The sequence below is a fragment of the Sphaerodactylus townsendi genome, linkage group LG03 (genome assembly GCF_021028975.2).
Source record: "Sphaerodactylus townsendi isolate TG3544 linkage group LG03, MPM_Stown_v2.3, whole genome shotgun sequence".
NCBI lineage: Eukaryota > Metazoa > Chordata > Lepidosauria > Squamata > Sphaerodactylidae > Sphaerodactylus > Sphaerodactylus townsendi.
In genome coordinates, this window is record NC_059427.1 from 102,466,138 (window position 1) to 102,490,520 (window position 24,383).

The following is a 24,383-nucleotide window of genomic DNA, read 5'->3' on the forward strand; positions in this document are numbered from 1 at the left end:
TATTTATTTATTAGAAGCAAAAGCCCATACGGGTGGGAGCTAGAGCCAATGGGCTCTAGCAAGCATTCCCTCCCTCAGAAACTGGTCTAAACCATTTTGATTGGGGGCAAGGGAGGCCTTAAATGGGGTTGTGGCTTGCTGCTGTGGCTCAGTTGAGGCTGGAGCAGGAGGCTGGAGCCCTTCCCCACCCCCATAACACCTACCTTTGCAGAGGCCAGTGTGGGGACAGGATGGAGGTAAGTGTCAAAGGTTGTGGCTTTTGACTGTTGGGACACAGAGGATCAGTTAAGTATTGGGGGGGTGTTATGGTGGCTGGGGGAAGTTACTATGGAAAGGGTGGGGGTTGTGAGGCAATGGGCAGTCAGCCACTGCTGCCGCCTCGCTGGGGATGGTGGGGGAGGATGATTTCTGGACTGGGGGGCAGTGAGGCAGCATGCAGCCAGCCGCCGCTGCGGCCTGGCTGTGTGGGTTTGATTGGGGGCAAGGGAGGCCTTAAATGGGGTTGTGGCTTGCTGCTGTGGCTCAGTTGAGGCTGGAGCAGGAGGCCCAGGATTGGGGCCACTAAGGGATGGAATGTGGGGAGGTGAACTTGCAGCCAATGAGTGGGCAGATCACACTTTGTGAGTCCAGCCCACCCACTGGCTGCAGTTTTGTCTTCGCGACGTTCCATCCTTTAGCAGATTATTGTTTAGATTAGATTTCTTTGTATATATAGGCTGCCCTTCCTTTTGCAGAGAATTCCCCTTATGGAGGAATTCATAGATAAGATAAGGTAAAAGTGCAATTATTCATTAACAGTTCATAGAGGTCAATATAATTTACTCTATTGTTTAAAGAGCTGTTGATTATATATGTATATTACTTATGTTGATTATATATGTATTTATAAATAAAATAGGAATCTAATATATTTGAGGTGTGTTTCTTTGTTCCTTGCCCCCGTTTAAGAAACTGTAAATCCAGGCTTGGCCAGCAGCTTCTATGGTCTCCCGAAGAGCAAGAAAAATAGTATTGCCAGGCCATGAAATGCATAACTCCTATAGTGCACCAAGTGGCTGCTTTAAGAACATGCCAGCAGCAGCTGACCAGAGTACCAGGCAAACAGAACAGGTGTGGGATGTCAGAGAAGGCTGTTGAGCATGCACATAATTAAGCCTGGCTCCTATAAGGGCCAAAGGCAAGTCAGGGAGGAGACTGCAGACTTTCTCCTGGCTGCCAAGGGGGAAATTGGGTAGAGAGGAGGAAGTGGAGGAGAAACAAGGTATGGTTAATCCCTTCCTGTCTCTGCGCCTGAGGCCTTTGCTAGCTCTGGGACCTTCGTTGGACAGAACAGACAAGGCAGTTTTGGACACCCTGAATCCCTGCATAATAGGATTCAATTTTGATTTTGTGTGTTTAGTTGGAAGTGGCAATGTCATACATTTACAGCAGATTTCACATTTACTAAGTAACATATATTATGAAATAAAAGAAGGGCGATAAGTCATCCTCCACCAAAATGAGATAACTACACCACTGCTGATGTCTGGTCACACGCTGTAGTCAGGATTGGATTGAAGGCAAAGAAGACTCAGTAACAGTATGACTACATTCTTATAATACTGAATATTAATTCAGTTTTACTTCTGAAGGTCTTTTATCACAGGAATATCACTGTTTCCAGATCTCGTTGTTTAGTCTTTGGTCTATTAATTCGAGTACAACTGATTTTCTTGCTTCCAATGATACATGAAACAATACAACCATCAAACTAGTGAAATAAAAGCCTAGGACTTAAATACTTCATTCCACAGTTGAAACAATGATGCTTATGGCAAAATGTGAGTAAATCCCAAGAGATTACTTTACAGATTACCTTTCAGGGCAGTGAAATCTAAATGAAATGTGTGAACATAGCACAGCTGTTGGGAAGACCATGATTACTGTCAGAAAAAGAAACATATGACCATCTTCTATTATACTGAAAACATTAAACCCTATTTTTGAAAAGCCCACTGTAATTTGAGAATTTCTGAGATTTCAAAGATGAGAGGTGTAACACAATCACAAACGGGGGAAGGAAGGAAACGATTGCTCTTTCACAAGTTCCAAGCCCCAGGGAGTTATTCCCTCAGGAATTATTCCTTATTGTCTTTAAGGATCTCCCTAATAATAAGCACCAGAGCTCCACAACAAAAGGTTTTATTTAAAATAAATGGTAACATCAAACATTTCTTTGGTAGGGTTGAGGAACATAAAGAAAACAAAAAAAAACAGAAGTACATATTGTCATTCAGACAGTTCGTTTAAACTCTCAAATGGTCCTATGACCAACAGTGGGTCCCTGCCTAGAATCTTCCTAGGGCAGGGGTAGGGAACCTGCGGCTCTCCAGATGTTCAGGAACTACAATTCCCATCAGCCTCTGTCAGCATGGCCAATTGGCCATGATGGTAGGGGCTGATGGGAATTGTAGTTCCTGAACATCTGGAGAGCCGCAGGTTCCCTACCCCTGTCCTAGGGTCACCCTAATTTTATATTTTCAGTAGCCCTGACAGGTTTTTGGGCTCAGACTCCTTTCCTGGAGTCTCCCTCACTCCAACTCTCCCCAGAGAAAAAGAATCCACAGCACTCCAACTGCCTCCTTTTCTTCTCCCAGGCAATTTCCTCCAGCCAATCAGGACTGGGGCAGGACTTAACTATTTAAGGGCAGTCTCTCACTGGAAACCACTTCCCAAATATGGGCATTTGTCACAAGAGGCGATGAATAATGCAAAAAAGTGAAGTAAACAGAATGATAATTTTTAGATTGGTCAATAGCTATAAGATCACAAATACACAGAAACTGTGTCATCCTGAACTGAAAGATCAGCATTGGCTGCCTGTCTGTTTCCAGGCACAATTCACAATTCTAGTTCTTGCCTTTACAGGCAGCCAGGGGTGTAGCTACAGAAAACCATGCCCCAGGCAAGAAGTGAAATTGTATCCCCCAAACATCTGCAATGTTCTTCACTGCCACCAGCAAAATGCAAAACAAAACTGTGGTTCTGTTAAAATTCAGCCCACTTTCCTTCTAGTCAAGTGGTGCCAAGACCAGTAAGAAACTGGGGGAGGGGACAAGGCCAGGGAAGGAGTCTCTTGCTGGTCTTGGCACCATTCAGTTAGAAAGAAAGAAAGCTGAATTTTAAAGGAAGCACAGTTTTTTTTTTGCAGGAGCAGCAATGTGGATGGCAGCAGCCAGGGTGCCTCCCGGCACCTGGTGCCTGGGGCAAGGGCCCTCCTCGCCCACCCTCAATACATCCTTGCAGGTTTGGGGAAGGGGTGCTTGAAGACTACCGCTATTTGCATAGCCTACCTTGCCAGTTAAGATTATCTCATCTATTTATTTTAAACATTTTTTTATCTCACAGTATCATTTTGAGGTTAAGATGGTGAAGCCCTGGTTCTGTCTGCTCCTGCTCTCTGTAATACCACTTGCAGATGAAAGGCAGATGCTGATTCAAGGCAAGGATTTTTCAGTGGTAGCATCTTGTCTGGCAACTTCCTTATTTTAAAAACATAAACTTAACAGTCCTGCTAAATCAGATCAGAAATTCGTTGAGCCAAGCATTCTGATTCACAGTGGCCAATCATTTGCTTTGGAGGGTCCTCAACAGGACACACAGACCATGTCCTCTTCTTGATTCCTTTTACACGGGCTTTTAAGTAAGTGTTTTTATCTCTTCTGAGTGTCTGCTTCTGATCAAATAATGTTTTATCCACATCATTTTAGACTGCTTCATGTTTTATGCTGTTTTTATGGTGTGACCTGTGTTAGTGGCTTGATTTAATGCCTTTACTTTGATGTGTACTGTAAAGTATTCAATTTATTTAATATAGTCATACACCAGTATAACATTACAAGAGAAAAAACAAGAAGCATGTAAAAAGTTTTAAAAGTCAATAAAATTCCCTTGCATAAAAATTACTTAACCCATTAATGACTGATGGATTTTATACACAGCCACACAGAGCTGTATAGTCTTTACTGTATGCAATGGCTTTTCATCTATAAGAAGTAGTCTAAGGTAATCCGAATCACAATATCCTGGAAATTTCTTGAGTGCAGATTTAATAGTTCTCAAGTAGACTTTCTGGTTAAAAAAACAGGCAATGGAGTAAAACATGTTCTGTAGGTTCAATTTCCCTTAGTTCACAAGGACAAAATTCTCCACAAAATTAATCATTTTATAATGACCATCCAGAACAGCAGAGGGAAGAGCATGACATCTGGCCAGTGAAAATGCCTTCATATGACTAAGGATCTCCAGCTGAAAAAGGCAGGCTGCTGAAGTGACTTAATATCTATATTTGTTTCTGGATATTTAAAAACTGGAGATCGCCCTAGATCAGTCTGTCTAGAATCTTCTCATTAGGACACTGTACCTGTAAACCTTTTCCTTAGGAGACTGTCACTTGTAAACCCCATTCCATGGGATACTAAACTACCCTACTGGGTATTTCTTAAGAAAAAAGTGATCTAGAAAACTGCTTTTGCGTGCTTTGGAGAGATAGAACCATTCATGACAACCGTAAACAAACAAGCAAACAAAAACCTTCTGTGGGTCATGTTTACCACTGAATTCATGGAAAATATAATTTGGATGGAAATATACAGCAAACACATCTGAGGGTGTTTTTTCCCCCAGAGAACAGGCTGAAGGTTAAACAAAGGAGCAAACAGGTTGGAGCCAAACAGCTTGATTCTTTGGGTCATTGAGCTGATGTAGCTACTCACAGTAGGAAGCTTAAGGGTCATGGTTCAGGTATTAAATGATAACAGGCAATAACTCGTGTTGCTTTTCCCCTTCTCCAGTCTGATTTAGCAGTTGTGGTTCAGCAATTCAATAAGGGCCTCCCCAGTTAACGTCAAGTTCTTATGCTCTTTTCAAAGCATGAGACTCACAGGTACTGTCTTCCAGTTGGAGCATGGACATTTTCAAAGGTTTTCAAGCATCATATCTGACACAAGCTGCACCCAGTTCCATTACATTTATGTTTAATTAAATAAATACATCACAGCGTTGTGATTGGTATTGAGTCTTGCACTGCATATTTTAGTAATATTTATTACCCATCCCCCTCACCTAATCATTAGTTTGGCACAGGACTGTTAAATGCAGATGCCTCCAAATTGCTCAGGATGAATATATGTTGGTCTGATTCAATACTAACTCCAAGCTTTGCTGTTTATGTTAGGTATGTATAAAATCTTAAGTTAACTGATAAAGCAGACTCAAATAGACAATTTATTTGCCCCAAATTCATTCCATGTAGGAAAAATAATATATTGTCCTCAATCCAGGAGTGGGGGTTGTCACTCCAAACACTCAGAGGTTTGAATTTATGATAATACATATTAAAATTAAACTTTTAATTTATTTATTGTTGTATGGCAGTATCATGTGCCCTGTGATGCTTTCCAAACAGCTGAAAGCCTATACAGTGCTGAATACCAGTTCATTCCGCCCAGCACAAGGTGTCTGTGGGCCATCTTAAAAAGAGGCAACTGCCTCTTTTCACTCTGTATACCCAAAATAAGATATCCAGGGGACTTCTTAAATAGACGCAACTTCTAATGTGCTTTCCAGACAGCAAAAGTGTCAGAGGGGGAAAGGGGCTAATGTATTGTCGAAGGCTTTCACGGCCAGATTCAACTGGTTGTGGTGGGTTTTCTGGGCTGTGTGGCTGTGGTCTGGTTGATCTTGTTCCTAATATTTTGCCTGCATCTGTGGCTGGCATCTTCAGCCACAGAGGGAAGTCTGTTACACACAGAGGGAAGTCTGTTACACACTGTGTCTAATGAGAAAGGAATGTTTTAGTGGGGTATATTGTCCATGTCCCAGGGTGGGGAACAAATCAGTAAGTGTTTGGGTTGATAGTACTGTATTGCAGGAAAAGGGCTGTTTCCCACCTGACTGTTTTGCTCTCTGATCATTTTCACCCTGTGTTTGCACCTGACATTTTGTGTGCAACTGAAGTGATTCACCCTGCTGCTGTTAGCTGAAGGTTGCCCCAGGATGTTGCTCTGGGCATCTTTTCAGCCCGAAAAGTACATAGTTGTACTCAGCTGGTCCTGCCAATTTTGGCAATATATAGTTTTCCTTTTTTTTCTCCAAGGAGCCATCTTTGTAACTACGCAGACTCATAGCCTGAGAAGAGAATCATAGCCGCTCGAAAACAGATCTGTCACCCGCTGAAAAGTATTGGGTTGTTGACCCGCCCTCCATGGATCGACTTTGTTTTTCTCTGTGTTAAGAAAAATATTATATTTAAAAAATGAATTAGATGTTGGTTTTGATTACGAGGTGCGAGACCTTTCCTAGCAATTGGGCTAAAAAGCTGCAGTTAGTGCATCATATACCTGACATTAATTTTTTTTCCTGCTTCCCTTTGGTTGTCTCAATTAAAGCTAGTTTCCTGATACATGGTCAGCACATCCTGCTGTGCAACATCATCAGGATCTCATATAGCCTTTCAGTCAACGAGTGCTACCTTGCTGTTTTTACAAGGATTCTCAGACACTACTAGAAACAAATGCTGGATGAAGCATAGAGAGAACTTGTGGCCCTTCTTTCCACTTGTGAAACCAAAGCTCTTTTCTGAAGAATGATACACCAAAACCTGCCATCTACGCATTCAAAAGTAAATGAATGAACACAATTGTCCAGTACCCAACTTTTTCAGTGTTCAGCAAAAGATGTACCTGGAATAGCGACAGATTGCTGAGCATTACCAGAGACATCACCAAACCAATGTTAAGCTCTGCTTAATTTTCTTATCTTTGGTTGGAAGCTGAAGATGGCACTATACAAATAACTCCAAGTGAGTGAAGATACAAAATGAATGCAGGCAATTTGCTTTCCTTCTGTACATAAGTGAACGCTAAACTATTTCTAGATTAACATTGAAGGAGAATGTGCTGATAGTCCCTGTCTAATTAATAAATAATTTATCAAACAGCATTATATCCTCTTGGCAAAGATATGTCTTTTCCCAACTGTACAGCATAGCTTCTGGTATCCCCTGTATTATGGTTGGGGTCCATTCCTTGCTGATTGATGATTTTGGACATTTGCCATTTTCTGTATCAAAGCAGTAACAATTGCTCAATCCACTGTGGATACAAATTAGAAGGATTTTGGCCTCTATACAGATGTCAGATCTTGTACTAGCTACTGCAGCAGCAACAAAAACAAAATCTCAGAAATAACAAGAAAAGAACAAAAACATTCATTGCCAATGTCAGTGCAGAAACATTCCTTCGGTAGCAACCTGAGTTCTAACGCCAGCATCAATTTTTCAGCTTCTCAGTTCTCAAGAGATGTTCTCAAGACTTAGATTGGACTTTGAATGAAAGAAGTGAAAAGTTTAAGAAGGACTATTGCTAGAGTCCACAAATGTCTTTTTAAATAGAATACCTGATAAATAATATACATCTAGATCAAAGCAACATTAACAGCTCATGTTGCAATTCAGCACTTCTCTCTGCTTTCAGCAGCTCCATTTTTTCCTGATAATTAATCACTAAACAGAATTGTATTGTAGAAGGCTTTCAAGGCCGGATTCAACTGCTTGTGGTGGGTTTTCCGGGCTGTGTGTTCTTGTTCCTAACGTTTCGCCTGCATCTGTGGCTGGTATCTTCAGAGGTGTATCAAAGAGAAAAGTCTGTTTCACACTGTGTCTAGTGAGAAGGGAAAGTTTAGTGGGGTATATTGTCCATGTCCCAGGGTGGGGAATCAATCAGTAAGTGTTTGGGTGGAACTTGCTATGCAAAGGTGTGTTTGAGTGCATTGTATTGCAGGTCGGGTTATCAGCCCCTTTTTTTAAGTACTGGTAGCCAAGATTTGTTAATTTTCAGAGTCTCTTCTTTCTTGTTGAAGTTGTCTTGGTGTTTGTAAATTTCAATGGCCTCCCTGTGCAGTCTGACATCGTAACCTGCCGAATTGTCCAGAATTTCAGTGTTCTCAAATAAAATGTTATGTCCAGTTTTGTTTAACCCATGTTGTGCAACTGCAGAATTTTTCAGTATGGTTAAGCTGACAGTGTATTTCGTGTTCCTTAATACGAGTCTGAATGTTGAGTTTTGTGGTTCCTATGTAGACCTTTCCACAGCAGCAGGGTATGTGATAGACTCCTGCAGAAGCAAGGGGGTCTCTCTTGTCCTTTGCTGAGCGTAGCATCTGCTGTATTTTCCTGGTAGGTTTGGAGATGGTTTGTAGGTTATGCTTTTTCATCAGTTTCCCTATTTGATCTGTGATTGTTTTAAATAGAATTGTTTTAAGCTGCTGCTCCATATCATGCTTGTTTTAAGTCAAAACCAAAGGAAATAATTTCATGGCCAGCCTCCCTAAATGTTATGTACTCTTCAAGAGTGCATTTAATATATATATAACGTTTCCCAGGCTTATAAATAAGGATTATTATGTCATAAGTGACTCAAGTTCCAGCCCTAAGCCATGTGGACTCTTTTGGATAGGGTTTCCAACCTCCAGGTGGGATCTGGAGATCTCCCAGAAGAAGAACAAGAACAAGAAGAACAACAAGAAGAGTTCGATTTATATCCCACCTTTCTCTCCTGCAAGGAGACTCTAAGAGGCTAATTATCTCCTTTCCCTTCCCCCCTCACAACAAACACCCTGTGAGGTAGGTGGGGCTGGGAGAGCTCAGAAGAACTGTGACTAGCCCAAGGTCACCCAGCTGGCATGTGTTAGAGTGCACAGGCTAATCTGAATTCCCCAGATAAGCCTCCACAGCTCAGGCGGCAGAGCAGGGAATCAAACCCAGTTCCTCCAGATCACAGTACATCTGCTCTTAACCACTACACCACTGCTGCTCCCTGATACCCCATTGAAGTCCCCTCCTTCTCCAAACCACACCTGTCTTAGACTTCACACGCATATCTGCAGGTATTTCCCAACTGAGAGTTGGCAACCATAGACACAGGACTGTAAGGAGACAATTTTAAACAATACTGTATGGCTCCAGATAAAAGCGGGAAAGCATGAAGCTACCAAAAAAAGGTTGCTAGCTGCCAAAAGCTCTTTCCACACATGCACTGTTTTACAAGGAAACAAACACATGGGGAGTGGGGAATAAGCAGCTGACTCAAATGTATAAAATGGTCCCAAATCAGTTTCAGCACCAGCCACAGAGCATTAGTCAAATATATCCAATTCATGAATGCTTTTAACTGCCAAAAGTATCTGAAGGAATCTAGTACTGACAGCCATTTCATGAATATACCAAATACACCAAAAAAGAGTTCTCTTTTTAAAATCATGTTGTTCATATACAAGCACGGATATAAGAATACATTATAACACCCCAGTTTTCAATCAAAGCCAGTTTATATAATTTCGATATCTAACTCTTTGAATCCTGAATAGTACAGGTCTTAACGCATGACAAAACTGAGCAGAGAAAGATTTCTGTTTTGTAGTTTCTGTCTACAAGGATATCAAAGAACATTATTTCCTGAAGGCTAAGATTGCTATTGTATACATTCTTATGTGAAAGTTAGCTATTATGAACAAAGTGAGATGAATTTCCAGTTAAACCTGGGATTGGATCCACCGTAAAAATTCTACTGATGAAAGGAGGCATAATTTTCACTGTTTTGACCCCTGCCTCCATGATACAGGCCTCCAACTACCCTCTAATGTTGTTCTTGAGATTCTTGACCCTCAGGCATGCAGAATCATAAATATTAATAATTTAAAAACTGGATATACTGCATAGCTCTAATAGTTGGAGTGAATAAAATAGCAGCACAAGCTAATTCATGTGGACAAATTGTAGATGGATAGCTAAGTTAGTCTGGCAAAACAAAGCCACAGGAATCTTGTGGAACCTTAATATGAAGAACTTGTCATTCTTGCATAGCCTTTTTGTGGACCAGCCTACTTCATTAGATGCAAAGGCTGATTCATGCTTCTGTAGCCATCCGGTTGGGTTACTACAATGTGCTCTACATAGGGCTGCCCTCAAAGACCCAGAAATTACAACTAGTCCAAAATGTAGCAGTCTGACTGTCGTCAGACGCTAGCTTAAGGGGACACATATTGCCCATATATAAACTACACTGGCCACCACTCTGTTTCCAAATTCAATTGAAGGCACTGGATATGACCTTTAAAGTTGAGAACCCACACATTTGAAGCACCATCCCCTTCCATTTGTCCCTGTGTACCAGGCAGCCATTTGTTGGCTATTCAACCACTTAGATTAGCTCATCTGGCATTGACCAGAGCCTGGACCTTCTCTATAATGGCTCTGGTTTTGTAGAATGGGCTCCCTGCAGAGAGTGTGTGGGGTGCTTCTTAGAGATCTTCAGGAGATGCTGCAAAGCCTGCCTGTTTGCCAGGGCTTTTGAGGGAATCTGAATTGGTAGGCATCTTTTAAGGTAGACAAGAGAGATTTGGGGCTTGCCATTTTATTTTTGCTTTTAAACTGAAAATGTTTTGATGATTATTCTAAGTTACTTTGAACCATGGAGAAATGTGGATACACGTATTTTAATAAATAAAAATGAGTTGGGTGGACAATCCTGGTGAAATGTAGGTTCACCTCTCAGATCCTAGAATCTGTGAAATCTTCTCACGTAGTCCCTGTGATTTCCACAAAATTGCTCAAAGCAAAATATTACCTTAGGCCCTTTCCGCACGGACCAATAAACCTGGGATAACCATGGGGAAAAAACATGTTGGGCAGGAACTTTGCATGGTTCACACCCCTAACATGGTCTAACCTGCTCCTCACCCACGCAATTGGCCACAGGGCGGGTTAAACGAGAATCGTGTTATGTGCGATTCTTTTGTTTTAACGTGCCTGCTCAGCCGCAGCTGTGAGCTGCATTAAAACACAAGAATTGCACATAACGTGATTCTCAACAACCCTTTCCCCAGCTCCCATTTGCCAAGCCACAGAGGGGAAACGGGCTGTATCATGGTCCAGGACCAACCCCCTGGGCCATGATACGGCCCGTTTCCCCAGCCAACGCACTGTGCCATTTGTAATGTTTAACCTTATTTCAGATATTTTCTCCTGTGGTTTTTTATTTCACACAGAATAGCTGAATTTAGTTGAGAATGTTTGATACACATAGTCCTGCTTCAGTGTATGTACTATACTGTTTGTACTGCACTGTTCTCTAATTTTGTAATCCAGTTTTATTGCATAGTCATACTGTTCATATTGTATTGTTTTTCTTTATGTAGATCAATCCTGAGTCTCAGTGATAAAGAAACACTCATTCCAATTTAAGAGGGACAATTGTAGGCTTAATATGTTCATCTTTAATTAGGATTTTAAAGGTTTTTAAAGATGGATTTACCGTAATTAAAACAAAAAGGAGTCTAGTGGCACATCAAAGACGAATGGATTTATGATGACATATGCCTCTGTCAAGTAAAGCCTATTTAATTACATATGATACATTAAAAAAACCAGATTTATCTGATTCTATTCTTCCCTCCCTATCTTTGTGTCATAGAGGAAGCCATGCAATCTATACAATAGGCCAGTGTAGTAACCTGACTATATCTAAATCCAAATAATATAAATATGAATCTTGTGAGAAAAAAGTAGGGTTCAGAAGAGCTCTGCATATCAGGCCAGTGGGGTCTGGTCTCCGGTGCTTCACATAGAACTGGCATATTAGCTGACCTGACTTCAGGGTGTATTGCCTGCCCATGAGATATGTAGCTGGATAGCAGCAGGGGGTCTGTGCTGGAGAAGGCCTGGATCTGTACAACTCCAATGTGTTTTCATGGATTTAAGATATTTTCTTTCTTTTAAAAAAACTAGCTCATTCTGTCTTGAAAAGTACCAGGGGATCTTTAATGTCCTCACTATTGAGCCTACTTTAATACAGAAGAAAAGTTCCTCTAGAATCTAGCAGTTACTAAAGTCAAGCTGGGATGGATATGCATGTTTAAGTTTCTTACCTACGGCTTAAACCACTGTCCTTCTGGCAAAGAGATGAAGGGGCTACCTAGTGAGCTGCCCTAACCCTTTCATGTTGTTCTTTAAATAACTCCAACTAAATTCTTTGTTGGGCAAAAGAAAAGAAAAGCTTAGGATTCAGGATTTTTGTTGTTGCTGCTACATTTTCTAATATGCCAGTTAAAAATTTAGGATCCACTTTTTCCACTTCGAACAGGGTGATACTCAGCCATCTGCAGGGCATTCCACTCTGTAGCTGTGGGATTCCATTTTTATAACTTGTCATAGGGCTTTAAATTATACTGCTATATACTGAAACAAAAATTAAGAAACTTGGCTATTCTTTGGACTCTCTGGCCATGTTACCACCCAAAGAGATTTTTCAACTTCTAAAGAGAAGGTTGTTTGACCAGGAACACCAGATCCTACTTGAAAAGGCTTCCAGGACTTGCTCTCCTTTAGCAGTGGACATCACTTACACTGGTAATAAGGGGGCTCAACATTTACACCAAATAACCACGCCCAGTCTCCGAAGAGCAATGATGTTGGCCCGTTGTAATGCCCTTCCATCAGCTGTATCAACAGGGAGATTTATTAAAACCCCTTACCACCAAAGACTGCATATTGTGTAGATTCTATAGACCATATTTTACTTTATTGTCCACTTTACGCTGTACCCAGAGTTAAATATTTGTCATCCCTGCTACTCAAAAAAGAATATGCATCTGACTTGCAAAAGATTTCCTTCCTGTTGGACAACCCCAGTAGTGACACAAATGACACAGTTGCCAAATACCTGGATTTGTATATAAAACAACACTCTAGGAGCAAAATCTGAACTTTTCTTTCTTCTTTCTTTGTATTTTATTTAAGTTCCCCTCTATTTAGTTAAGTGGACCTGTGTATATAATAACACGATATTGTTATGCCAATAAAGGTTCTTTGATTTGAATTTTTTTTACTGCTGGATACCAGAGACACATGGTTTGCAAGTCCAGAATGCAAAAAGTCACTAACTAGAATATCTTATAAGAGTAGACGAGAGCCTTTTGGTTTAATAAAAACACAGAACAAACAAAAAAGAGGACACCCTTAGGGCAGTTCTAGTATCTTTAACATTGCATTCTTAATTCCCTTTTACAGTATATAAATATACCACTGCTAATATAATCCAATGCTGTTCTTCTACAGAATGAATTTGATGATTTTATTAGGAAATTATAAAGCGCTATAACATAGAGCTAATTCTTAACATCTGTGGATACTTAAATCCACATGTTAATGCCATGAGCCCTAGGTTTGCAGTACAAACCTGAAATCTTAAAAAAAAAGTTAAAATCTGGGTGAAGCTGCATGGAGACAGAAGCAATGTTTTTAATTTATGCATAAAAATGATAAAAAAGGGCTAATTTTATTTCCAACATCCAAGGTGCATGGGGATAGATGCAATGCTTTCATTCTCTGAATCACAAAATGGAGAAATTTGGTGAAGAAAGAAGGATTACTTCTGATCTCCCCTTTACAAAAGGGATACCAGGAAAAGTTAATGTCTCTCCTTTCCTCTGCAGCCCAAATTTATGACTGGGGAAAGGATATCTGCTTCTGATCATCCCTCCAATCCTGACTAAATTTTCTGTATCTCAAGAAGTCTGGAGTCATCAAAGTTTCCAGGATGGTGGATTAGAAGAACTTGACTTCAAGCTGATTAGCTGTGAATCAGCTCCCTCCCTTAAAAAAAACTTTGCTGGTTACAGAGAAAATTTTCCCTGAAAGGAGACCAGAAGCTGACCCAGTTGTAAGTAGCCTGTTCCTGGAATAGCCAAACAACATTTGATGCCTTTGCACCACTAGTAAATGTGAAATGAGCCAAACTGGCAAGTTCTAGTATCCTTAACCAGATTTCTCAATACCAGCAGTAGAAGGTAAGGGTTTGTTCTCACCAAACGGTATCTCTAAATGCAGCCCTATACTGCTACCCATAGAAGTGAATGGTAACCATTCAATTTATATGGAAGAAAGTGAAGGGATAAACTTAGGGACATTACTGGAGTGAGGGCTACACCTCTTCTCTTCCCCTCAGTAGATAACATTCACACATGCTCCTATATTTCATCTACATATTCCAACATTGGGTTCCATTTCTTAGTCACTGAAGTGTGGAAACATGTTGGCAAGAGAATCTACATAGATACATTTGTCGTTCTGGCACATATCAAACTCTGTGCTATACTAGATGCTCTGTGTTAACCTATAGATGCTCAGTGAAATCCTCCCCAAATTCTTCACTGCCCCCAAATTGCTAGGAAATTCTGAGGCTGGAGCTGGCAATCCTATTAAGAAATATTTTTGTACCCTGAGAGTGTTGAGAAAATGAGGGTTCTAATGCACACCCAGAACTCCATGATCCTAAAATATTTAATCTATTCATTGAAATAGAGGCTTTGTGTGTTCATTACTTTTGAAGTGTTGTGCTCGCTCTTCTTTTTACAGGCATGGGAGCAGAGGCATTCCTCCCATTGGGCAAAGTGGGCAGTTGCCCAGGGCGCCCCCTTGTGGGGCCCCCAAAAACTGCAGGTTCGTTTGTGGGATTTTTTGTATTTTCTGTTTTTCTGGTTTTGGCCTGCAGAGGGTGCAGTTGTTAGGCTAGCACAGGGGTAGGGAACCTGCGGCTCTCCAGATGTTCAGGAACTACAATTCCCATATCCAGCCCCTTCAGCATGTGCCAGTGGCCATGCTGAAGAGAAGGGGCTGATAAGTATGACCGAATCAGAAACAGGTCCTGAGCTAACTTTCTTCACAAAATGCATTCAGGGGATGTTTTGGGAGACTCTCCTGATGCTATCACCCAGGTTTGGTGATGTTTAATTCAGGGAGTCCAAAGTTATGGACTCCCAAAGGGGGTGCCCCATCCCCCGTTGTTTCCAATGGGAGCTAATAGGAGATGGAGCTACACATTTGAGGGTCGATAACTTTGGACCCCCTGAACTAAACTTCACCAAACCTGGGAGGTGTCATCAGGAGAGTCTCTTACTGATACCACCCATGTTTTGTGAAGTTTGGTTCAGGGGGTCCAAAGCAATGGACTCCCAAAGGGGGTGCCCCATCCCCCATTGTTTTCAATGGGAGTAATAGGAGATGGGGCTACACATTTGAGGGTTGATAACTTTGGACCCCCTGAACCAAACTTCACCAAACCTGGGTGGTATCATTAGGAGAGTCTCCTAAAGATGCCTTGAAAGTTTGGTGCTGCTAGCTGAACAATTACACCCCTGACAGCAGGCACTCCACAAATTTCCCCAGATTTTCATTTTAAATCCCCCCCCCCCTTTGGCATGGATTTAAACGGAGAATCTGAGGTCCCCAGTTTAAACATTGAAAGTGATGCTCTTTCAGGGTGGGGGAGAATCAACTGCAAAATAGCATCACTTTCAAAGTTGTTTTAACTGGGAACCCCAGATTCTCCCTTTAAGGTGGATTTAAAAGGAGAATCTGGGCTCCCTAGTTTAAACACCATTGAAATGATGCTGTTTGGGGGTGGATTTCAGCATCACTTGTTTAAACTAGGGAGCCCAGATTCTCCTTTTAAATCTACCTTAAAGGGAGAATCTGGGGTTCCCAGTTTAAATAACATTGAAAGTGATGCTGTTTTCCCCAATTGGATCCAGTTCCCCCAACTGGATACAACACATAAAATGTTTTCATAGCAGTAATAAAACATTTTGAAAGCATTTTGAAAATGTTTTCAAAAAAATATTTCTGCTGTGTGGCATGGCCTATTGCTGTGTTCAGATTTGTGAGTTGGGGCATGTTCTATAATGTGATGGTGACTTTGAAATGACCTGGTGTAAAAAATCACTGCTTGGTCACTTTAGGGGAGGGTGGCTGCCCATGGGGGGGCGCCAAACTCCAGTTTGCCTAGGTACGCTACTGGGTGTAGCTACAAGAAGGACGGGGGGTGCACACTGCACCGGGCTTGCTCCTGGGGGGCATCAAACCCAGGTTTTGCCCAGGGCTCCAGTTTGCCTAGTTATGCCACTGCATGGGAGAGAGTTCCATGGGCATACTGGGGCAATCACAGGACTATATATATAATACCCATCTGAGTAAAGTTCTTACTTACTTACTAGAAGATCATCTCAGTGCAACAGCAGCTAGATTCTGCTGAATATTATATTATATTTACAAATAAAAAATGGATAAGAGACTGCTTAATTAAAATTAACGTATTGTTAGATGACTAAAAGGTAGGGTAAAACCAGATGGTAATGACAAAGAAGGAATACATTGCTATGCATTTCAATTATTCAAACTTTTTGCAAACATTATTTTTAATAATACATTCCATTAAGTTAGCATAACTGAAAAAGTGCATTTTTAATTTCATTTTAAATCTGGTTTTGAGCAATTGCAATGACTTTGTTCTACAGTAAAAAGGTTGGATTCTTTTGCTGTGTGGCTATGCTAGCTATGATTGATGTAACTTCTCTAAATGATAAACCAATCACCCCAATGATGTAATGTCATTTTAAGAGTGCTATAATCTCATTCTCTCATACTGTAAGCTCTGATGAGTTCTAATAAAGATTTATTGTAGATTAAAGGCTTTCATAATATCAACAATGGATTGCTCATTTGATACAAGATTTGATTAGGTCATTTTTTTTAAGTGTATGAATTTTCCAACTATATGAGAATGGCTAGCAGGAAGGACACGGGGCCATGTAATCAGATAATTATCACCTCATCTTTGGGAAAAGTCATCATAAATTGATTTAGGAATTAGTATCTAATTGTGAAGGTTGACACAAACATAAGTATATTTTTATTCAGAGAATATCAATCATCCCTGCAAGTACTACTTTATTAAAGGCAACATGATTAACGTAATAGTTTGTATTTACAGTTATTTTAAATGTTCACATAATTCCATCTGTTAAACGAGGGCAACATCATTCCAATGTACACCAGTAAGAATTAAAGATTTCATCTAATATTCATGGATTTCCAAATCCAATAGTGAAATCTTGCTCACAAGCTATCAAGTACATTTTTCCTCCCACCTGTATTCAAAACAATTTTGGACCTGTATTCTGAAGCTTTGAAGAATGGTAACAAATGGGATAAAAATATACACTGGCTTAATCTTCAACACCCCAGACTATTTTAGAATTTGGTGAGACAGCAACTTGTTTTAATAAACTTAAAATATATAAACAAGCTAACTTTATTCATACTTACTACTTTACATACACAAAATCACTGCTATATTTTTGCATGTCTATAAGAGATGCAATGATATTATATCACCTACAGATTATCAGTACAGAGATTCCAGTCCTGCAAGAATTTGTCAGCACATGTACATTGAAATCAATCAGTGAAACTTTTGAAAAAAAATCCTGTATATATTCTGCAATGATACACAAATCAGCACACTGTCAATCATACATATCTTCAGTAAAAATTAATATTGCATGTATATGGATCAAGAGAGTCACCTTTCTTTTTTAAAAAAATTGCTCAACTGTAATATGTAATAAGTAATGTCAACTCGATATTAACTCATACTGAACCAAAATTTAAGACGTATAATATTTGTAAAAATGTAAGATAACTTAACTGAATATTGTAACATTTTAAGATTTCCTATGTACTTCTTATGGAATGTCCTACAACATACCTGGTAATAATCTGATGCTAATCTCAGGAAAGACTCGATCCTAAATGTATTTAATTACAAGGACGTCCCATGTGATGAAACATCAAATTTTTATTTATCTAGAACTACAACTTCAAATACCAAAATGACATGATCAATGGCAGACATACACTAAAAGTTATTTATTATTTCCAACTACCACTTCTGCTTCTCTGTCAAAAACTGCAACATTTTGCCTCTAGTTCATTCCTTTCACTTTACAGCTGAAAAATGTTGATCATGCTGTTTACTGAGATTTGTGTCAAGTCAGAAAACGCCACAAAGAAGATCTCTTTTATTCAACAGTTATGGATTTTACAGACCTATTAACTATTGTGACATATGAATGTCATGCTGTAGCAGGTGGTTACAGTATTTAAAAATAGTATAATAAGAAGGCTGGAAGAATCCTACTCAAACAAGCTTTTATATGTTCTTCAGTGATCCATGAAGGAGGGAAGGCTCTCAATAGATGTTGCAAGATGTTGATAATAGCTAGCCTAAACCTTAAAATTAGACAACCGAGGAATCTCAGATCAATTGGATATGGTTCTAGTTCCATATCGCTTTTAAAAACGTAACTTCTGAGCAGAATCAAGGAACCTTACTCAGCAATTGAGTTACAGAGATCAAACACTTTTTTCTTATTTTAACAAATACAACCAATATATTTCATAGGCCACAAATCAGTCTCAGAGAGCATAATCATTGCATTTGAGATGATTGAAAAGTTAAGATTAGTTGGAGAGTGTTCACACACACACGAGAATAGTAAGAAACATAACAGGGCAGAGGCATACTGGGCCTAAGTGGTGCCTGGGGCATGACCGGCTCCCTGTGCCCCCCCCTGCACACAGCTTCCCACACACCCCCACATCCCACTTATGGCAGTCAGAGGCTCGGTGGCGGGTGGCTCAGGCAGGCTGACTTCTGCCCTCCGGAGGCCAGCCTGCCACCATGGCGCCTGCCTGGGCTGCCCACCGTCAAGCCCCACCCCTGGCCTCCCTGCAAGCCGGCTGCCCTCCCCAAGCCCTGGGGAGGTCAGCAGCCAACCTGCAGGGAGGCCAGGGTGGCAGGGCTTGGCGGCGGGCAGCTCGGACAGGCGGCTCAGGTGGGCACCATGGTGGCAGGCCAGCTCTTGCCCTCGCCAGCCTCCCTGGAGGGGGCAGGAGCCGGCCTGTGGCTACTGCAGACAGCTCGACCCGTGAGTGGTGCCGCACTGCAGGAGAAGCCTGGCTCAGGGATACAGCCAATGCCCTGAGCTCCCCACATGACAAAATGGCATGCGCCTGGAGACATGCACCCAGGGACAGGGACAGCTTTCTGCACTTTAAAAGTCAATGCATTATTCTGTAAAAATACAAAGCAATGTTGCTGATTTATGCAGTATATCTCATACATATCTATTCTACAAGCCGTTTATTAACATTTAATCCAATAATAATATGCATTCATGGACTTACATTGGAAAATAGCATAAAAGAAACACTCTAAATGTTATTAAAAAAGCAGAAGTTCACTTATAAACATATGAAAAATGAATCCAACAAATTTTTAAAACCTCTACATTTTCAAAGCAATACAGTGATTAAAATATGTTCATTTCCCCATTCTTTATTATGTTTGAGTCTTTACTTGAATGACAAATGGAATTTGCCCATTTGGGCTAAGTAGATGCCACAAGTAGAAGATTTCCTTACCACTGCTGGTAGTCTGCTGTGGGCCTGAACATGCTCTTAGCAGGTATGAATTTGGGGAGAACTCCTCATCAGGGTTGGTATCCATGATTTGATGGGAAGTATTGCTGTCTAGCAAGGGCATCTGGCAGCTAACAGGTGGTGGATTATGGGAACTGGGCAGTTGAGCGGATGGAAGAAGGCTAGACGAGGATGTAGGTGGAATGGGACGACCTGGGAAAGAGGACAGAGGGATCAAAGTTCAGCAATGAATGTAATGAAAGAAACCACAAACAGTAACACTGAAATAGTTTGTTACCACATACAATTACAGCTCTGGCTGAATCAAAATACCTATAGTATCTTGGTACTACTCTCTCCTTTGTATCATATTCAAGATGTTTGCAAAGTTTTAAAAGGGATATTGGCCTTTCTAGCCAAAAAAGAAAAAAGAAATCATCTTGTATTGCTATATGAACTTTGGATGATATAAGCATTATGTCTGGGTGAATTAAAATAAAGCTTGGGTTGAAAAAGTCTTCTAATTTTCTAACCCTTAGAAATAATACATAAAGTTGGATGCTCACTTTTTTACAACCACACTGATTCAACATCAGCACTAAGTTCAATGAATTTCATAGTCATTATACTTGCAGCAGTAGTAACATGAAATACAACAATTAACCAATCACATTGAAGGCTTTCTCAAATGCTAAGTTATATTATATGCATAAAATAAAGATATTGCAAAGTACTTTTCTCTGGGTAGAATATGCCAGAACAACAACAAGAAATTCCATTTCTCAGTGCTGATTTAGACAACCTACAAGCCACAGGGAGCTTTCCCTTTTCACTTGACATATTTGCTCATGCACAAGAGTTACCACATGGACAAGAGTTACCACTGTGCACATTAATTTGGTAGCTGCCATCTGAAGAACCCATTGCAAGAATTCTGTGTTGATTTCATTTGATCTTTTTAGCCCATGACATTCAGCATTGGTGTTCTACTCTTTGGCCATTTTCTCACTGACAAATTAAAGCCGGAAACAACCAGATTTCTAAAGAAACAGCACCTTTTCATCATGGTATCACCCTTTCCACTGTAGCGTTTGTGTGATGAGGACATTGATGTCTATCACAGTTTCAAACAGTGCAGCACTCCCCACAATCGCTCAATCGAACTCGCAATCTGCTCAGCGGCTCTTTCAGTTGCGCTGTGTTGGGGTGGGATTTTTTTAAAAAACTTTTTTGTGCATCTACATCACCACGCGCATGCGTAGATAGAACGGTAGCTATTTTTCACGCTAAGCTACATTTCCATAGGAATAAGAGGGGAAGTCCTCCTATGGATTAAAAATTGGTTGAGAAACAGGAAACAAAGAGTGGGTGTAAATGGGAAGTTCTCACAACGGAGAGATGTAGGGAGTGGTGTCCCCCAAGGATCCGTTTTGGGACCAGTGCTCTTTAACCTATTCATAAATGACCTGGAAGTAGGGGTGGGTAGCGTGGTGGCCAAGTTTGCAGATGATACCAAATTATGTAGGGGTGGGTGAGAACCACAAAGGATTGCGAAGAGCTCCCAAAAGCAGGGACCTTGATAAATTAGTTGAGTGGGCTCAGAAATGGCAAATGCAGTTCAATGTAGCAAAATGTAAAGTGATGCACATAGGGGCAAAAAATCCAAACTTCACATACAAGCTACAAGGGTCAGTGCTATCAGTCTGACAGACCAGGAAAGGGATTTGGGCATCTTAGTTGATAGTTCCATGGGAATGTCAGCTGAGATGCATGGCACGGCTGTGAAAAGAAGAGCAAACTCTATGCTGGGGATCATTAAGAAGAATTGAGAATAAAACTGCAAAGATTGTCATGCCCTTATATAAAGCAGTGGTGCAACCCCGCACTTGGATTACTGTGTCCCAGTTCTGGTCACACGCATCTCAAAGGATATTGAGGAGATAGAAAGAGAGGGTGCAGAGAAGGGCAACAAAGGATGATGATTGAGAGACTGGAGCACCTTCCCACTATGAGGAGGGCTGCAGCTGATTTGGGACCTCTTTAGTTTGGAGAGGAGGCGATCTGAGGGGGATATGATTGAAGTCTATAAAATTATGCATGGGGTAGAAAAAGAAAATGTTGACAGAGAGAAATTTTTCTCTCTTTCTCACAATACTAAGAACTCAGGGGGCATTCATTAGAAAATGCTGGGGGGGGAAAGAATTGGGACTAATGAGGAAACACTTCTATCATAGCGATGTGGTTTGGGTGTTTGGAATATGTTGCCACAGGAGGTGGTGATGGCCACTAACCTGGATAGCTTTAAAAGGGGCTTGGACAGATTTATGGAGGAGAAGTCGATTTATGGCTACCAATCTTGATCCTCTTTTGATCTGAGATTGCCAAATGCCTTAACAGAACCAGGTGATCGAGACAAAAAAAAAACAAAAGCCGCAGAAGGCCATTGCTTTCACATCCTGCAGGTGAGCTCCCAAAGGCACCTGGTGGGCCACTGCGAGTAGCAGAGAGCTGGACTAGATGGACTCTGGTCTGATCCAGCTGGCTTGTTCTTATGTTCTTATTCATGTGCGGCTTCGGCACTCTTTACCCACGCAGTTGTGCTGGCACGAAAGTCTAATTTCAGTTTACAGTTGGCACAGAAATCACGTTCCACACAGCCACGTTTCAACGTAGCCTCCGCCAATGCAAAACAAAAAAGGGCTGCGTGCACTTTACGCACAGTCCACTGCACTCTGATTGGCTAGAAGGCTCCACGTCACTCCCAACAGCAGGAAAACAAACCTATGTTGAACCCCTGAATCTCCCCACTGATCTGGTTTCAGCACTTTTTTTTAAAAAAAGGTGCACTTCCATGCAGGCGCTTAAAAAACACGTGATAAGGGGGAGAGGGAGTGCCAGAACCAGGATGAATCTGTGTTTAGCAGTAGGGAGCTCTTGCTCAAACCTTGATATTTTGCGTGAGAATCACATGATTAACTAACCATGGGGAATCGACCTTTGAGAATGAGAATTTTGTATCTTCTAGTGACAGAGTTCTAATTTTCTAATAAAATTGTTAAACTTTTACTTCATTCTCCTGCAGATTTCTTGTGGAGAGCCATCTTTGTAAACGTTGGCAACAAAGGTCTCAAATTTACCCAGTCTCTTGTTAAGCAAGTTGTGCCCTCCCTACTCTACTCTAAAAACATAAGAACATAAGAACATAAGAACAAGCCAGCTGGATCAGACCAAAGTCCATCTAGTCCAGCTCTCTGCTACTTGCAGTGGCCCACCAGGTGCCTTTGGGAGCTCACATGTAGGATGTGAACGCAATGGCCTTCTGCGGCTGTTGCTCCCGATCACCTGGTCTGTTAAGGCATTTGCAATCTCAGATCAAAGAGGATCAAGATTGGTAGCCATAAATCGACTTCTCCTCCATAAATCTGTCCAAGCCCCTTTTAAAGCTATCCAGGTTAGTGGCCATCACCACCTCCTGTGGCAGCATATTCCAAACACCAATCACCGTTATTGCATGAAAGTGTTTCCTTTTATTAGTCCCTAATTCTTCTTCCCAGCATTTCAATGATTATGCCCCTGGTTCCTAGTATTGTTGAGAAAGAGAGAAAAATTTCTCTCTGTCAACATTACTTTCTACCCCATGCATAATTTTATAGACTTCCAATCACTCTATCCCCTATAGCAGCCTCCTCTCAAACTAAAAAAAAAAAGGGTCCCCAGGCAGCTGCAGCCTCTCCTCATAGAGGAAGGTGCTCAGTCCCTCAATCATCACTTGTTGCCCTTCTCTGCACTTTTTCTATCTCCTCAATATCCTTTTTGGAGATCTGGTGACCAGAAGGCTGGAACACAGGTACTCAAAATCTTGATCAAGCACCACTACTACTTATATAAGGGGCATGACAATCTTTGCAGTTTTACTTATCAAGTTCCTTTCCCTAATGAGTCCCCCCAGCATAGAGTTTGCCTTTTTTCACAGCTGCCATGCATTGAGTTGACATTCCCATGGAACTATCCAACTTAAGATGCCTAAAATCCCTTTCCTGGATGCTGTGAACTGATAGCACTTGACCCCTGTAGCTTGTATATGAAGTTTGGATTTTTTTTGCCCCCTGTGTGCATCACTTTACATTTTGCTACATTGAACTGCATTTGCCATTTTCTAGACCCCACTCACCTAATTTATCAAGGGTCCGGCTTGGAGCTCTTACCGCAATCCTTTGCTGGTTCTCACCACCCTACATAATTTGGTCATCATCTGAAGCAACTTGGCCACCACACTACCCACCCCTACTTCCAGGTCATTTATGCCAGATAAGGTTAAAAAAGGCACTGGTCCCAAAAGCGGATCCTTGGGGACACCACTCCCTACATCCTCTCCATTGTGAAAGAACTTACGGCCCATTTACCACCCTCTTTGTTTCCCTGTTTCTCAACCAGTTTTTAATCCATAGGAGGACTTCCCCTCTTATTCCTTCATTGCTGAGTTTTCTCAACAGTCTCTGGTGAGGAACTTTGTCAAAAGCCTTTTGGAAATCCAAGTAGACAATGTCCACCGGTTCACCCCTGTCCACATGCCTGTTTACACCCTCAAAGAACTCTAGTAAGTTTGTAAGACAGGATTTGCCTCTGCAAAAGCCATGCTGACTCTTTCTCAGCAGGTCTTGCTTTTCTACATGTTTTATAATTTATCTTTAATGATAGATTCTACTAATTTACCAGGAACAGATGTCAAACTGACTGGTCTGTAATTTCCCGGGTCCCCCCTAGATCCTTTCTTAAAGATTGGTGTGACATTGGCCATCTTCCAGTCTTCAGGGATGGAGCCTGATTCCAGGGATAAGTTGCATATTAAAAGAATGGAGACTATCCATCCATCTGCATGTCTATGGTTCTCATTCAAAATACTAAGGCTTTTATAGCCTCTGTTGGAAAGCGAGTAATGATAAGAGACCACATGGTTTCTGAGAGAGATAAGAATAAGATGTGTGTGTGTGGGGGAAGACCTCTGGGGCTCTGAGGCCCCTCACAC

General features: G+C 41.1%; 1 protein-coding gene across 1 annotated transcript in view; it reads right to left on the reverse strand.

The window, feature by feature from the left end:
* The window catches only part of TENM2 (teneurin transmembrane protein 2), a 1,113,792-nt gene that overhangs the window by 355,802 nt on the left and 733,607 nt on the right, over positions 1-24,383 (reverse strand). Inside the window, exon 7 of the mRNA XM_048487386.1 lies at positions 19,361-19,570. Coding sequence (XP_048343343.1) covers positions 19,361-19,570 — 210 coding nt within the window. The remainder of the gene's footprint in view (positions 1-19,360; positions 19,571-24,383) is intronic.